This window comes from Balaenoptera physalus (assembly GCF_965194825.1).
Source record: "Balaenoptera physalus genome assembly, chromosome: 9".
Classification (NCBI taxonomy): Eukaryota; Metazoa; Chordata; class Mammalia; order Artiodactyla; family Balaenopteridae; genus Balaenoptera; species Balaenoptera physalus.
Genome location: NC_138888.1, coordinates 52,091,248 through 52,107,473, shown reverse-complemented (window position 1 = coordinate 52,107,473; position 16,226 = coordinate 52,091,248). Strand labels below are relative to the sequence as shown.

The following is a 16,226-nucleotide window of genomic DNA, read 5'->3' as shown; positions in this document are numbered from 1 at the left end:
TCCAACCTCCCACTAGACTAGGGATTCCTTGACAACAGGAGCCTAATCCTGTGCCTGGTCCACAGCTGGTCAGTGATTGTGGCATGAGTTGCATTGCTGCATAAATGCTCTTCCCACATGGCAGATTAAAAGGTGCAGGACGTATGAAGGAGGAGAGAGTAGTGAATCAATATTTAGGCAATATTTAGGGGGTGACTTGTTTTGTATGTCCCAAACGAATTCATCCTCTTTCCCTAGAACCAGCATCCCCTCCTATCTCTCATGTTTCTGAAACCTCAGTGATATCTCTACCTCCTGTCCCTTATTTGCTCCCCGCATTTAATTATTCTGAAGCTCTTAGAAGGATGTCTCTCACACTGGTCTCCTGTCTTCCATCCCTGCTGCCCCAATCCAGGAACTTCTCACCTGACCCTCTACAAAGGTTTTCTAGCAGATGTCCTCACCTCACGCTTTATTCCTTCTAGAGCAAAACTGTCACGGCCTCACACTCTCCCTAGGGCCCCTTGTGGATGCCCCTCGCCCGTGCACCAAGTCCGTACTCCAGCACAAGGTCAAGGGCTCTCTTTGGTCTCAATAACATCTTTCCTGCCTGGATAGAGAGGAAGAGCTTTGGTGCCAGAGAAACCTAGGGACAAATCCTGGAGCTGCCCATCGTTAGCTGTAAAATGGCAATGCTCTCCACCTGAAAGGGCAGGTGTGAGGATGGAAATGGGATCGGGGCTGGCCTTATGGCTGACCTGCATTAGGTGGTCCACAGAGGGAAGGAGGCACCCTGCCCACCTCCCTGCCCATCTGCACACCCCCATCTGGGCATACTGGTTCTGACCGAATGTCCCTCCAGCTTCCAGTATCCACCTTAGCTAGTGCTTTTGCTTCTCTCTAGAAGGTGTTTACCTTCCCTCATTTCCAAAGAAGCTCTACCAGCCATCAAAGCCCAGGTAGACCCCTTCACAGGCAGCATTTCCGTGTCCTGCCACCTGGATGTCATCTTCCTCTACCTTTAACTCCCAAATCTTTGTTTGTTCTTTTCTTAAAGATGCTTTCCACATCTGCCTTGTATTACCATTATGCATGTGCTTGCCTGTAACCTCCAGTTAGTTTTAATTTCTTGAGGATGATCTTTTTCATCTTCCCCCTATTCATCCACGGACATCTACTGAGTGTCTCTTCTGTACCAGGTCCTGGGCAAAGTGTTTGGTGAAAAATGGGATCCTCTCATTACAGAGTTTATAATCATTGACTCTCCACAGCTCCATGCAAATATATTTGTAATATGGGTTCAATGAATGTAAAATGAATCAATATACTTCATAGAAACAGTATAAGTAACTTACACAAAAGCTTTGTGCGAGTAATCCTTAATCCTATTTTCAGGCTCTGAACAATGAAGCAGCTTCCCTACAGAATAATTCTAAGTTAGAAGTTGAGAAGCCTTCACTTCCATTTCCCTTCTTTAATCTCAAGGTGCAGTGGTTTTCTGCTGTCTCTTTTTTTCCTCCTCTTTTCAATGTACTTGAGAAGTGCACAGTTCTCCAGTAGTGCTGAGAAAAGTACAGCATCACATTTGAAGTCTGTCCTAAATACATAATAGTTTGGTTGCGAATTGGATTTACTTTGAGATTTTCCCTGCCTTTTCCTTGTTGGACCTGGAAGGGTCCCCTAAGGTGATTTGGCACGGGCTCAGGTGGTGCATTTTGGCGGGAAACTGTTAATACACCCTAGGGCCATCTGAATGCTGACGCATGCTTACTAGAGATGATTTCACTGCATTTAAAGACATCTGCACTCAACATGGGGAACAGGAACCACGGAAAACGCATTTGTCTTTCGAGCCTGCCCCATCGGAGCGTCGGCGATAATCAGGGTGATAATAGATGCTCTGATTACAAAGGCGGGAAGTCTTCAGTGCCAAGAATGATTTTAGAGTGATCAGAGCGGAGGTCAAATCTAATTTCCTGTGTTTGACAGGAAGGAAAACCACCAGACCGACTCACACCATCATCCATGGGAGCCTAAGGTCCTTTGAGCAAGGCCAGGGAAATACTTTCCCCGTGAGCCACAGCCGTGGAGTTGAGCAGGGTGGTCTGGCTTGTCTTTATGGGGAGGCTCTCCAGGTGATGAATGTGGAGGGGGAGTGGCTCCGCTCCTGGCACCTGGTACTAGCTGTGGGCATTTTCACTTTTGCTCTCTGAGGTGCCTCACAGTCATACAAGACGGCAGCGGGAAGCTGTCACACCTCGGGACCTGCTCAGGATCCAAAGCACATGAACTAGCTCTAAGAGGAAGAGAGGGAACTTTCTAGCAGGTTTGAAGAGGCTTTGCAATGGCCTGTGCTCACACAAAGATAACAAGCACGCTAGCCCCTCCAGCTGCTGTGAAGATGTCAGGAAGACAGATGGGTCTGGCCTGACATAGCCAGGCCAGGCAGATGTGACTGGACAGCAGTCAGACACGATAGAGGTGAAAATACCTTGCTCCTAAAGGAAGAGAGTACGCAAAGCGCTTGCCAACCGCCTTTACGGGAGGTGGCATTCTCCAGCGCCGAGAACTTCATACGTGGTCAGGTCTATTCCCTGGGCGATGCGGGAGACGTGTGTATAGTAAAACCCAGCTGTGCATGGATGTAGAATGAAGGCTGGTGGTGGCTGTTTCTAACGCTGAACTCACATCCACCAGGAATAGACTGACTGTGAATCTGTCTAAAGCAACCCCGGATATCTTCACAGCCCCGGTACTCATGCTGCTGCCTGTGAGTCGCTCTCTGTCTCACACAGACCCACAAGCACATGCATAATTTCCTTTTGTTCATTCATAATTCAGAGGAAACTCTTTAGCTAACAATAGAGTCATGTGGAGGAATGGAAGGAACAATGAGCTGGGAGTCAGAAGCCCCTACCACCCACCCTCTGTGCAAGCGTCTCTGTGCTTCTTTGGTGTGAAATAAGGAGTTGGGAAGGATCTCCAAGGTCCCTTCGCACCACAGGCTGTCCCGGGCAACACGAGGGAGCTACTTTCTCACACATCTGAAGCCTCAGCAGTGTGTCTGTGTGCAAAGCACAGTGAATGCAGAGCCAATGGCCAGGTTTTGAGCCCCTTCCCGGACCTGATCATTCTGTTCTCTATGAGCCTCCGTTTCTTCATCTTGTCTCTCAAAAGTATTGTAGGAGTCAAGTGACTATGTGGCTTTGGGCTGGAGCCTGACGAGAAGCATCTTGAAGGGAAGCCCGTCCGTCTCCAAACGGGGCCCCTCAGAATCATTTGTTACATTCGTTAACGTTTGCCTCTCTGGAATTGGACGCTGTCAGCGAGCAGGGCCCACATCTGTCTTGCTCACAGCTCCATCCTCGGACCTCAGAAGAGGCCCTGGCATATTGTGCTCCATAAGTATCTGCTGGCCAGGACTGACCAACATCTCTTTGAGTCTTAGTTGCCTCACCTGTCAAACCTCTACCATGTTGTGAGGATTAAATAGGATAATGTGAAGCATTAAATGGTAAGAATTAATCAAAAGATAGCTGCTATTCTTATTATTATATATCATTCCAATAATGGCCAATAGATTTGTTTTCCTCAATTCTGTGGTCATCAGCTCACTTCCCTGTTCAGCCATGTCTCGTTTCCACAGAGTAAAGAAAGCCCAGTCTGCTTGACTTGAACCCCAAATTTCCCAGCATGATTTCCCTTGGCGTTCCTGCACAAACTCTTCTCTTTCCTTGGAATGAATAAGCCGTGCCGCACCTTCTCTCATTCCCCGCCCCCCACGTCGAGCGCTGTCCCCATTCTTCTTTCTCTTGCTGAATTGTTCTCTATCCGTCACCCGAGCCCATACCCTACGGAATCAAACTCCAACCCATGGAAAGCATATGAGTGGTAATAACAATGTCAGAGTCACTTCAGTTCTGAAGCTTAGACATACTTGTGGTTGGGAATTCTACAGCTTCTCCTGTTAATGCAAATGTCAGGAAGCTTTTGTTATCTAAAACCTCTTTATAGTTCTTAATGATTATATCTTGGATGAGAGACAGAGGAGAGCTCTCAGATTTTCACCTGAGTATCAGCAAAAATCAGGGAAACGTGTCCTGTGAACACATCCCTTCAGAGTCCACTGACAGAGGCGATGGGCACGATATATCAAGACAGCAGGAGGAAGTACAAACGGTGCTGCAAAAAATTTCCTTGCACATGTCTCTAAGGAAGTTTTTATAGGTTATGTTCCTAGAAGTATTATTGGGTCATAGGACATGAACATATTTAATGGAATATATACAGTAATTTGGGGAGCATTAGCACCATCATGATATTGGGTCAATTGATGGGTATAATTTAACTATCGATTTATTCATTTTTATGTCCTTTAATAATATTTTATAATTTTTTAAATAAAAGAGTTGCACATTTCAAAAAAAAAAAAAAAAAAAAAGACAGCAGGAGGCCAGGGTAGGTATTCACATGAGAGAGAGGACTGAGAAGTTTGTCATGTCATCGATACCTACTGTCCTGTGCAGCCTCATGCCATTTTCTGGCTTCTGCGGTTTTAAACCATTTTGATTAGCACCATGGGGGAGAATCCATTTCTAGGTCCCTTCCAGGTTTATGACTTAGGTCAAACCCCCTTAAAGAGATATGGTTTCTTAATACCAACTGCTTTCACTTGGGATGCAATTTCAGAGCAATACTGAGCACTTCTTTGGGTGGAGGGAAAACTTAACAGCCCTCCAGAAGGCCTGCAGCCGGCACCTAGACTGGCAGCTAGGTGACAAATGGGTAAGGAGGCCAGGGGTTTTCTCTCCTACTTTAATATACTGCCACTCAATTCAGCATGGTTTATCTCCATGGTTTCCAAATGCATTTAGCTGTGCAAACTTTGTTCAAACTACACAAACGTAGAACCCCACTCTTCAAGTGTGAAGAGGCCCTGGTTAAAGAGGGCAGTGTGGGAGTATTATCTGCTCCCATCCCCTCTCTCCTATGCCCTAGAACCTCTGAGGGACCCCTTGAAGCCCATTTTGCATGGTTTGAAAATCCCTGGGATAATTTTGAAAGCCAGCTTTGGAGTCAGTTGAAGTCAAATCCTGACTCAACACTTGACTGACCTTCTCTTGATCTTCAATTGTTTTATCTGTAAATTGAATATAATAATACCTACAATAATAATATATACTTGCTATAATAATAAATTATAAGATATAACTTATAATAGGTCATAAATATTGTGTGGAAAGTGTCTGGCCCACAGTAGGTGCTCAATAAATAGCTATTTAGGATATGCCTCAAACAGGCCCCTTTCCTGGGGCTGCAGAGGATTCAAATATGAGTGAGAGACCTCATGAAGCTGAGAGTCTGGTTCCTACTGTGGGACAGGAGAGAGGAAGTACCAGAGATGAGGAGACAAAGTGCCACAGGAGGAAACAGGAGGGAAGGAATACTTCTAGTCAGCAGTGACTGAAACTGCCAGTTGCCGACCCAATTTTTTTCCACTTCTGCTTACATCTTCCTGGCCACAGTCAGTGGCTTGCTTGGAGTGGAAGGCAGCAGGCACTGGTGCACTCCATTTCTCTGGTCTCACCCAAGATCCTGAGAGGCAGAAGTCCTGAGCTAGTGGGGCTCTCCTGGGGTGCAACTAGGGCTCTGACAGAGGGGGCTCTCTCAGAGCTTGTTCTGAGCAAGGGTCTGGGCTTCCCTTTGGCTAGATTACTCAGACAGTAGATGAGGACCTAATTCCAGGAGAACAAAGGGCTGAAGCGGAGATGAAAAGGAAGGACAGGAGGGCTGTTGGAACTGGGATGGGAGTTCGTCCCAGGACTCTGTTGGAAGGAGGCAGAAAGAGAAAGGGGGAGGGAGCTAAATACCTGAGACCCCTTTGAAGGGTCCTGGATTCCCCTCATCTGGGCCACCAGATGGGCTGGGTTGGGGCAGACAACTCTTCAGTGACAGATGGAGTGGTAGAAGTTCTCTGCATTCAAATCGTGCCTTCCCCTTACTGCTTGAAATCCTACGCTTAAGACATAGGGTCTAAGATTTCACCAACTTAAATAGGAGAGTAAATATCTCCTTTTTAAAGAATGGCAATACTCTTAGGTTTATGAGTCCATTCAATCAGCCTGGTGTCCTGTGATCACCACCTTGAGCAGATGGGAATTGCATTGAGGAGAAGAGGTTGAGAGAAGGAGACATGTGATGGGCAGAGGGACCCCAGGATGAGGGCTTTGACAAGCAGGGGCAATGTGAGGGCACTGGGCTCCATGGGGGGAGTGGCGTGGGGTAGAGATTGAATGTTTACTGAACGCCTACTATATGTCTGATATTACACTAACTCTGGGGATAAACCTAGGAAATAACTGCTGCCCCTCATTTACTTTATGACGCGGGTTTGTGCCAGATTTTGTTCCCTTCTCTTGTTCTTAGAAATCAGATGCAACAACGTCTCTCCACTTTGGAAAATGGGCTCTGCCCACTCAAACCTGCCTGGCCGACGGCCCCGCGTGACAATGTTGGGGAGCAGGGCCATCGTGTTTGGCAAGAGCCCCCATGGCTGAGGGAACAGTGCCTTGCCCCTCAAAACTGCCTCCCCTCCTCGGCCCACAGAGGCTCGTCTGTGATGGTGAGGCTCTTCGAGGGGAGAGTGTGGAGGATCTGGGACCATACGCAATAGCTCACCACTGTGGCTGTCAGGGCTACCAGTGGACGAGCCAAGGCTCAGAACAGAAACGCCAGAGAAGACAGCCAGCCCGCAGGAGGCACCAGAGGGGCAAGATGAAGACTCCCTGACTCCCGGGCCTCTGGCCTCCTTTGTTCAGCAGTTCTCAGGTGTAGAGTTGATGGGCTGTGATCTGTTGAGGGGTGTGTTCACGTGATCTGTGATTGCTGATATTTACTGAGCTCTTACTAACTCTTAGGCCTTGTACTAAATACACATATGAATTTATTTAATCCTCCCAACAAACCTATGAAGTAGGTGCTATTATTATTATTCCAATCTCACAGGTGAGGAAACTGAGGCACAAAGAAGTTCAGACTTGCAAAAGGTCACACAGTCAGAAAATGGCAGATCCAGGATTCCAGCCCAGGCCATCGGGCTCCATTGTCCATGTGATTATCCACTATGCTCTATTCATACTCAAATACTGAATTGAAAATGATTTTTTTAATAACATAAATCAAAATGGACATCAAGCTACCCCTAGAATGACAGTACCTTCCTACACTGCATTCCAATAAGCTAACTTTAATGGGTGAGACAGAAGTAGCATCATAACCAGTATTGTGGGGGGCCTTTCCTAGTGGTCCAGTGGGTAAGACTCCAGGCTCCCAATGCAGGGGGCCCGGGTTCGATCCCTGGTTGGGGAAGTAGATCCCACATGCATGCCACAACTAAGAGTCCACATGCCACACCTAAGACCCGGTGCAGCCTAAATAAATAAATAAATGGAAAACCAAACCAAAACAAAAAAACTTACGGGACAAAAAAAAAATAACCAGCATTGTGGGAATTTTACTTAACTCTGGTCTGCCCATGTATTTGTATCCTGCAAGAGTCACCCACTGTGCAAGAGAAAAGTCTTTAGCAACTTCTGGTTCTTCTTTTTCCGGGCACAGAGCTAGTCTACACCTCTCAGATTCCCCCAGAGTTAAGTGTGGTAAAATGGCCAGCTCTTGCCAATGAAACATGAGTAGAAGCGATGAGCATCACTTCCAGGTTCTAGGGAAACACGTTCATCTTCCTCGTTTGTTCTTTCCCTTTCTACCACTAGATGCATGGGGCATGGAGGCCATAGGGGACAGCAGAGCCATGAAATGGACAGATCCTGGGTCCCTGAGTTGGGATACACACACCAACTAGGAACACCCACTTTGGACTCCTGGATAAAAAACTTCTATTGTATTTGAGCCACTGTACATTTTGGATTCTACTTATTCCTACAGCCTAACTTACTCTAATACACCATTTTCTTTGCTTATGGTCAAAGGTTGAAGTCAGCTGCCCTCAAGAACAACAAAAATCCATGAAGGGATTTGTGGAAACTACTAATTTCCCAGTGTTGCTGTGTTCAAACCAGCACAGTCCCCCGGTCTCCCTACATTTGGTGGTCCCAGGGCAAGGGCAGAGGAGGTTAGGTCATGGGGAAGCCAGGGCACGCATTACATTACCACATCTGTTTCCTTCAAGAGAGGTCCCGTTTCTCTTGGGGCTGGAGCCAGGGGGCCTCAGCCCAGGTGCTGAGGGGCCTCCAGAGGACATGGGGCTGGTATGGGGACCACCGACTGTGATGGCTGAGCCTCCCCCAAGGTGGCCGTCTCCAGAGTTCTGCCTCTTGCAGTACAACGAAGAGGAGGTGGGCAGGGAGCCCCTGTGGCTAAAGGCGGAGGAGGAGGAGTCCACGCTGTAGCGGTTCATGCTCGCAGGGTTCACCAGGCACTCCTCAGTGGTGACCGTTTTTGCTAAGCAAGAAGGCAGGGCAGAGAAGCAGAGATCAGAGAGCAGTTCAAGAAGACACCTGGTGCTGAGTCTTGGAAAACCTTTCCCCAGCAGCACAGGTGCCACTGTCTGTGGGGATGGCAGATGAGAAGGAATGGATACCGTGGCATAATCCCAAATAGCTCACCTCTCAGCAGATTGACACCTCACCAACGAAGCATATTTTAGTAGGGATTGGGACATGTGACCCTCCATGTTCTGAGGAAAATGTGATTATCTTGGTTATTGATGACTTGTAAATAAAATTCAAACAAAGGTCTTTCTCCCTCTATGGCTCTGCTCTTCCTGGAGTTTCTGCCAGCTTGTCAGAATCTCCCTGCTCCCTCTTCTCTTGCCCATCACCACTGCCTCCCGCACCTGGCCCATGATTCCTGGGAGAGATCAAGCCAGAGTCACAGTGTCCCAGAGCTAGGAGTAACAACTTTGGCCTGGGTTCTTTTTTTTTTTAACATCTTTATTGGAGTATAATTGCTTTACAATGTTGTGTTAGTTTCTGCTTTATAACAAAGTGAATCAGCTATATGTATACATATATCCCCATATCCCCTCCCTCTTGCGTCTCCCTCCCACCCTCCCTATCCCACCCCTCTAGGTGGTCACAAAGCACCGAGCTGATGTCCCCGTGTGATGCAGCTGCTTCCCACTAGCTGTCTATATTACATTTGGTTGTGTGTACATGTCAATGCTACTCTCTCACTTCGTCCCAGCTTACCCTTCCCCCTCTCCTTGTCCTCATGTCCATTATCTACGTCTGCATCTTTATTCCTGTTCTGCCCCTAGGCTCATCAGAACCTTTTTTTTTTTGGATTCCATTTATATGTGTTAGCATCCAGTATTTGTTTTTCTCTTTCTGACTTACTTCACTCTGTATGACAGACTCTAGGTCCATCCACCTCACTACAAATAACTCAATTTCATTTCTTTTTATGGCTGAGTAATATTCCATTGTATATATGTGCCACATCTTTATCCATTCATCTGTCGATGGATGCTTAGGTTGCTTCAATGTCCTGGCTATTGTAAATAGAGCTGCAATGAACATTGTGGTACATGACTCTTTTTGAATTATGGTTTTCTCAGGGTATATGCCCAGTAGTGGGATTGCTGGGTCATATGGTAGTTCTATTTTTAGTTTTTTAAGGAACCTCCATACTGTTCTCCATAGCAGCTGTATCAATTTACATTCCCACCGACAGTGCAAGAGGGTTCCCTTTTCTCCACACCCTCGCCAGCATTTATTGTTTGTAGATTTTTTTGATGATTGGCCTGGGTTCTGACACAGGTGTGACGGTGCTTCCTCCCCACACTTTTAGTTCCAGTACACACAAGGGCACTAACCTTCCACCAAAGCTAACAAACTAGGGACACAAATGCTGATCTGGATGGCCCCATGGTCCTCCCCAAACCCTGCAGATGAGAGAGAAAGAACCAATCTAAAGCGCAGGGGGAGTAGAGGACCTGGAGACTCTGCCAACCTCATCGTCAGCTCCCCCACCCAAGTAGATCAGGACTTTCTACACTTTTAAAGCTCATTCTTGCAGCCTGTTGAACTCTGAGAGCTATACCTGTGGCCAAATGGTGTGGGGTGTTTTGCTTTGTTTTGTTTTGAAGAACAAAGTCCAGAGGGATTATAGGGATAGAAAGAGGAAGAAAAATATTCTAGTAATTCCTTTTCTTCAGTCCCTCCCACCCCAGACAAGATCATATCTATCTAGCCCCATCAACAATCATCTATATACTACACATGATCAAAACAGATATAGACATCCCCAAAGGCATTAGAATAACAAAAACCAAGGGATCCTCCAATGTTGGCAATGAGTAAACACATTTGGGACACAAGATCCAGATGTCTTCTTCACGTATGGATTCCTCGCACAACATAGGTATTGAAAGATTAAGAATTGATAATTATTAGGGGAACTAGCAGGTCTTCTCACAGACGGGGATGCATATGGAGCTTGCCTGGAAATAAAAACCATTGCATATGGAATGCAGCTAAAGCAGTGCCTAGAGAAAATTTGTAACTGTAAATACTTATATTTAAAAAGAAGAACATTCTCAAATTAATAACCTAATCTTCCTCATTAAGATACTGGGGGGAAAAGGGCAAACTAAACTTAAAGCAAGCAGAAGGAAGAAAATAATAAAGATTAGAGTGAAAACTAATTAAATAGAGAATAGAAAAATAGAGAAAATCAAAGAAACCAAAAGCTGGCTCTTTGAAAAGATCAACAAAATTGGCAAACTTTTAGCTAGATTGGCCAAGAAAAAAAGAGAGAAGACTCAAATTGCTAGAATCAGAAATGAAAGAGATGACATTATCACCAATCTCACAGAAATAAAATGGATTATTAAGAAATATTACAAATAATTCTATGCCAATCAATTAGGTAACTTAGAAGAAATGGACAAACTACCAAAACTGACAAAAAGAAATAGACAATCTGAATAGACCTATAACAATTAAAGAGATTAAATTAGTAATCAAAAAACAAAGAAATCCCAGGCTCAGATGGCTTCATAGGTGAATTCTACCAAGTATTTAAAGAAAAATTAAAACCAATTCTTCACAAATTCTTCCAAAAAGTAAAAAAAGAGTGCTATGGACTGAATTGTGTCCCCCTCAAATGTTCATATGTTGAAGCCCTAGCCCCCATTGCAACTATATTTGGAGAGAGGGTCCATAAGGAGGAAATAGAGGTTAAGTAAGGTCTTAAGGGTAAGACCTCAATCTGATAGGACTGGTTAAAAAGAAAGTACTGACAAGAAGAGGAAGAGACATGAGAGAGCTCTCTCCCTCTTCACACACATGCACAGAGAAGAGGCAATGTGAAGACACAGAGAGAAAGTGGCTGTCCACTAGCCAGGAAGAGAAGTATCACCAGAAACTAACCCTGATGACACCTTGATCTCAGACTTTTAGCCTCTAGAATTGTGAGAAAATAAATTCTGTTGTTAAAGCTACCTAGTATGTGGTATTCTGTTATGGCAGCCAGGCAGACTAATATAAGGAGGGAATACTTCCCAACTCATTCTATGAGAACACTAATACCCTGATACCAAAACTAGACAAAGTCATCACAAGAAAATTACAGATCACTGTCTCATTAATATGGATGCAAAAATTCTCAACAATATACTAGCAAAACAAATCCTTAACATACAAAATGACTTATACATCATGATCCAGTAGGATTTGTTTCAGGAATGCAGGGTTGGTTTAACATCTGAAAATCAATTAATGTAATATGTGATATCAATAGAATAAAAAACAAAGATCATGTGATTATCTCAATAGATGCAGAAAAAGCATTTGACAAAATCCAACATTGTTTCATGAGAAAAACACTCAACACACTAGGAATAGAAGGGAACTTCCTCAAGCTGAAAAAGGACATCCACAAAAAAACCTACACTTAACATCATAGTTAATGGCAAAAGACTGGATGCTTTTCTTCCTAAGATCAGGAACAACACAAAGATGTCTCTATTCTTGCTACTTCTATTCAACATTGTATTGGAGGTTCCAGCCAGGGCAAGTAGGTAAGAAAAAGAAAAGGCATCTAATTTGGGAAGGAAGAAGTAAAACTATCTCTTGTATGTAAAAAATTCTAAGGAATCCAATAAAACACTTTTATTAATTGAAATTAATAAATGAATTCAGTAAAGTTACAGGATACAAAATTAATATGCAAATATCAATTGTACTTTTATACATTTGCATTAAACAATATGAAAATGAAATTGGGGAAAGAATTCAATTTATAATAGTATTAAAAAGAATAAAATACTGAGGAATAAATTTAACAAAAGAAGTATAAAACTTATGCTCTAAAAACTACAAAACATTATTGAAAGAAATTAAAGAAGATCTAAATACTTAATTGGAAAAAATTCCATGTTTATGAATCAGAAGACTTAATATTATTAAGATGGTAATAAACCCTAAATTCATCTATGGATTGAATGCAATTCTTGTCAGAATCTCAGCTGACTTCTTTGTAGAAATTGACAAGCTGATTCTAAAACTCATATGGATTTTCAAGGAACCATAAATAGCCAAAACAATCATGGAAAAAGAAGAACAAAGTAGAGTAGTCACGCTTCCCAATTTCAAAATTTACTACAAAGCAATGGTAACAAAGACAGTGTGGTATTGACTTAAGGAGAGACATATAGAACAATGGAACAGAGTTGAGAGTCCAGAAATAAACCTATGTGTCATGTTCAACTGATTTTCAACGAAGGTGCCAAGATCATTCAATAGGAAAAGAATAGTCTTTTCAACAACTGATGCTTGGACAACTGGATATCCGCATGCAAAACAATGAAGTTGGACCCTTACTTCATACCATACACAAAAATTAACTTGAAATGGATCAAAGACCTAAATGTAAGAGCAAAAACTTATAAAACTCTTAGAAGGAAATATAGGGGTAAATCTTTATGACCTTGGGTTTGACAAGGTATTATTAGATTTGACACCAAAGGCATGAGCAACAAAAGAAAAAATAGACATATTGAATTTATCAAAATTTAAAACTTTTGCATTTTGAAAGACACCATCAAGAAAGTGAAAAGATAACCCACAGAACGGGAGAAATTACTTGCAAATCATACCTCTGATAAAGTATTCATATCCAGAGTATATTAAAAAAACTCTTACAACTCAACAATCAAAAGACAAATAACCCAATTTTAAAATGGACATTTTCCCAAAGAAGATAGACAGATGGCCAATAAGCACACAAAAACTTGTTCTAAATCATTAGTCATTGGGGAATGCAAATCAAAACCACAATGAGGTACCACTTCACACTCACTAGGATGGTTATAATCAAAAAGTCAGATGATACTAAGTGTTGGTGATACTGTAGAGAAATTGGAAACCTCACACACTGCTGGTGGGAATGTAAAATGATGCAGCCTCTTTGGAAAACAGTCTGGCTCTTCCTCAAATGGTTAAAAATAAATTCACCATACAACCCAGCAATTCTACTACTAGGTGTGTGTGTATGTATGTGTGTATATAAATATATATATATATTCCCAAGAGAAATGAAATTTCCACATAAAAATTTTTATATGAATGTTTACAGAAACACTATTCATAATAGCCAAAATGTGGATACAACTCAAAAAGCTATCAACCGATGAATATATAAACAAAATATGGTATATGCATACAATGGAATAATTTCAGGCATAAAAAGGAATGAAGTACTGATCCGTGCTACAGTGACAGTGAGCCTTGAAATGTTATGCTAAGTAAAGAAACTGGGCCACAAAAGACCACATATTAAATGATTCCATTTGTATGAAATGTCCAGGATAGGCAAATCTATAGAGACAAAAGTAAATTAGTGGTTGCTTAGGATTTGGAGGTTGGGGAAACCGGGGGTCCTAGCTAAAGAGTGTATGGTGTCTGAGGTGTTGAAAACTTTCTACAATTGACTGGGGTGATAGTTGTACATATATTAAAAACCATTGAATAATACACTTTAAATGGGTGAATTGTATGATATATGAATTATATCTCCATAAAGCTGTTTTTAAAAACTCATTGCAGAGGCCCAGTGTTTGGCTGTGAACACATTCTTGACAGTGTTGTACAGTCAAGTCCAACACTGCTTTGCCCACTTGGACACAGGGAAGCTGAGCAGCAAAGGGTAGGCATGCATGCTCTGTGCCTCATCCTTTGTGGCTAATGCAGTGCTGAATGATGTCTTCAGGAACCTGGAACCCTGCACCTTCCCCTAGATGGCCTCTATTGCATCGTCCCTCCTGGTCAGAAGACATCAGCAGAAAGGACCTGGCTATGGAGCCAGATACTAGGCTGCTTCTTGAATGGAGCGAGGAAGAGGAAGACTAACATTTTTTGAGCACCTGCTATGCGCCAGCACATTCCAAGCCAGTGAGCAGGAAGCCTGCCATTATATTCCCTTCATTGAAAAGTTTTCATAGTCTGGGATACTAATCCTTTTTGTGTCCCCAGTGTCTGGCATGGTGCTTGGCATTCAGAAGGCGCTCAATAAATATTAAGTAGACATTTGGGCAGTAAGACTGCTGTTACACAGAAGACGTGTTAAAATTCAGATTATAAAGAACTAAATATAAATTCTTCATGTAGATGCACGGTAAACAATGAAAAAAATCTAACTAAAACATTTATTCTGTTTATTAAATATTTTAAATCCAAATTAAATATGCCTATGAAAGTCTGATAGTCTAAGGTAGAGAATGCAGATAATTCACCAATCTGCACTACAGCTGGAAACTAGAGATGCAGATGGAATATTGTTCTCCTATGACAACATGTGGAAATGGGGACCAAGGGAATATGGACCTTATTGGTTTAAAAACTGCTGACAACCATGGGGTGAGATCAAAGGTAATAAAAGCCAGCTTCTGGGCTATGATCCAAATGAATTCATCAGAAAGTAAAACCGACTTGAGAGAGCATCAAGCAATAGCCCTCTACCCAGCAAAGGATGTGACAGTGATTCCAAAGGCGGCCAGGTGGACAGCCATGGAAACAGATCACTAAGCCCCAGCCGTGGTCCTACACAGCCTGTAGCTCCCAGGAAGCCTGGGAGTGATTAGCACGTTCAGGTGCACACATCAGGGTGCCATTCAGAATTGACGAGATGCATCTGCTCAAACCCGATTAACACAGCCTTTTCCTCACCTTTATAAATAGGGGTGCTGACACTTACATCATACCTGAGTGTAAAAATGACTGATACAATGAAGGGCATCATCATTCAACCACAGGACTGAAAAGGACCTTCACAGAGCACCCGGCTCAGCATCTCCCCGAGTGTTAAAATGTGTCAACAGTGTGGCGGGTCCTTAAAAACCTGAAAACAGAACTACCATACGACCCAGCAACCCCACTACTGGGCATATACCCTGAGAAAACCATAGGTCAAAAAGAGTCATGTACCACGGTGTTCATTGCAGCATTATTTACAATAGTCAAGACATGGAAGCAACCTTAGCGTCCATCGACAGATGAATGGATAAAGAAGATGTGGCACATATATACGATGGAATATTACTCAGCCATAAAAAGGAATGAAATTGAGTTATTTGTAGTGAGGTGGATGGACCTAGAGTCTGTCATACAGAGTGAAGTAAGTCAGAAAGAGAAAAACAAATACAGTATGCTAACACATATATATGGAATCAAAGGAAAAAAAAAAAAAGGTCATGAAGAACCTAGTGGCAGGACGGGAATAAAGACACAGACCTACTAGAGAATGGACTTGAGGACATGGGGAGGGGGAAGGGTAAGATGTGACAAAGAGAGAGAGTGGCATGGACATATATACACTACCAAACGTAAAATAGATAGCTAGTGGGAAGCAACCGCATAGCACAGGGAGATCAGCTCTGTGCTTTGTGACCACCTAGAGGGGTGGGATAGGGAGGGTGGGAGGGAGGGAGATGCAAGAGGGAAGAGATATGGGAACATATGTATATGTATAACTGATTCACTTTGTTATAAAGCAGAAACTAACACACCATTGTAAAGCAATTATACTCCAATAAAGATGTTTAAAAAAAAAAATGTGTCCCGCTGGCCCAGCAGGGGATGATTCTTGGCGGTACTTAGGTGTATTAGTTTCATAAGGCTGCAGAAATTACCACAGATTTGGTGACTTAAAACAACAGAAATATATTCTCTCTCACTTCTGGAGGCTACAAGTCTGAAATCAAGGTGTTGTCAGGGCCATGCTCTCTG

The 16,226-nt window shown here is 43.1% G+C and overlaps 1 protein-coding gene across 1 annotated transcript in view; it reads right to left on the bottom strand.

Annotated features, from left to right (window-relative positions):
* Positions 1-16,226, bottom strand: part of SCML4 (Scm polycomb group protein like 4) — a 101,953-nt gene that overhangs the window by 3,635 nt on the left and 82,092 nt on the right. Inside the window, 1 exon segment of the mRNA XM_082475310.1 lies at positions 8,149-8,439. Within this exon segment, the coding sequence (XP_082331436.1) occupies positions 8,149-8,439 (291 nt within the window).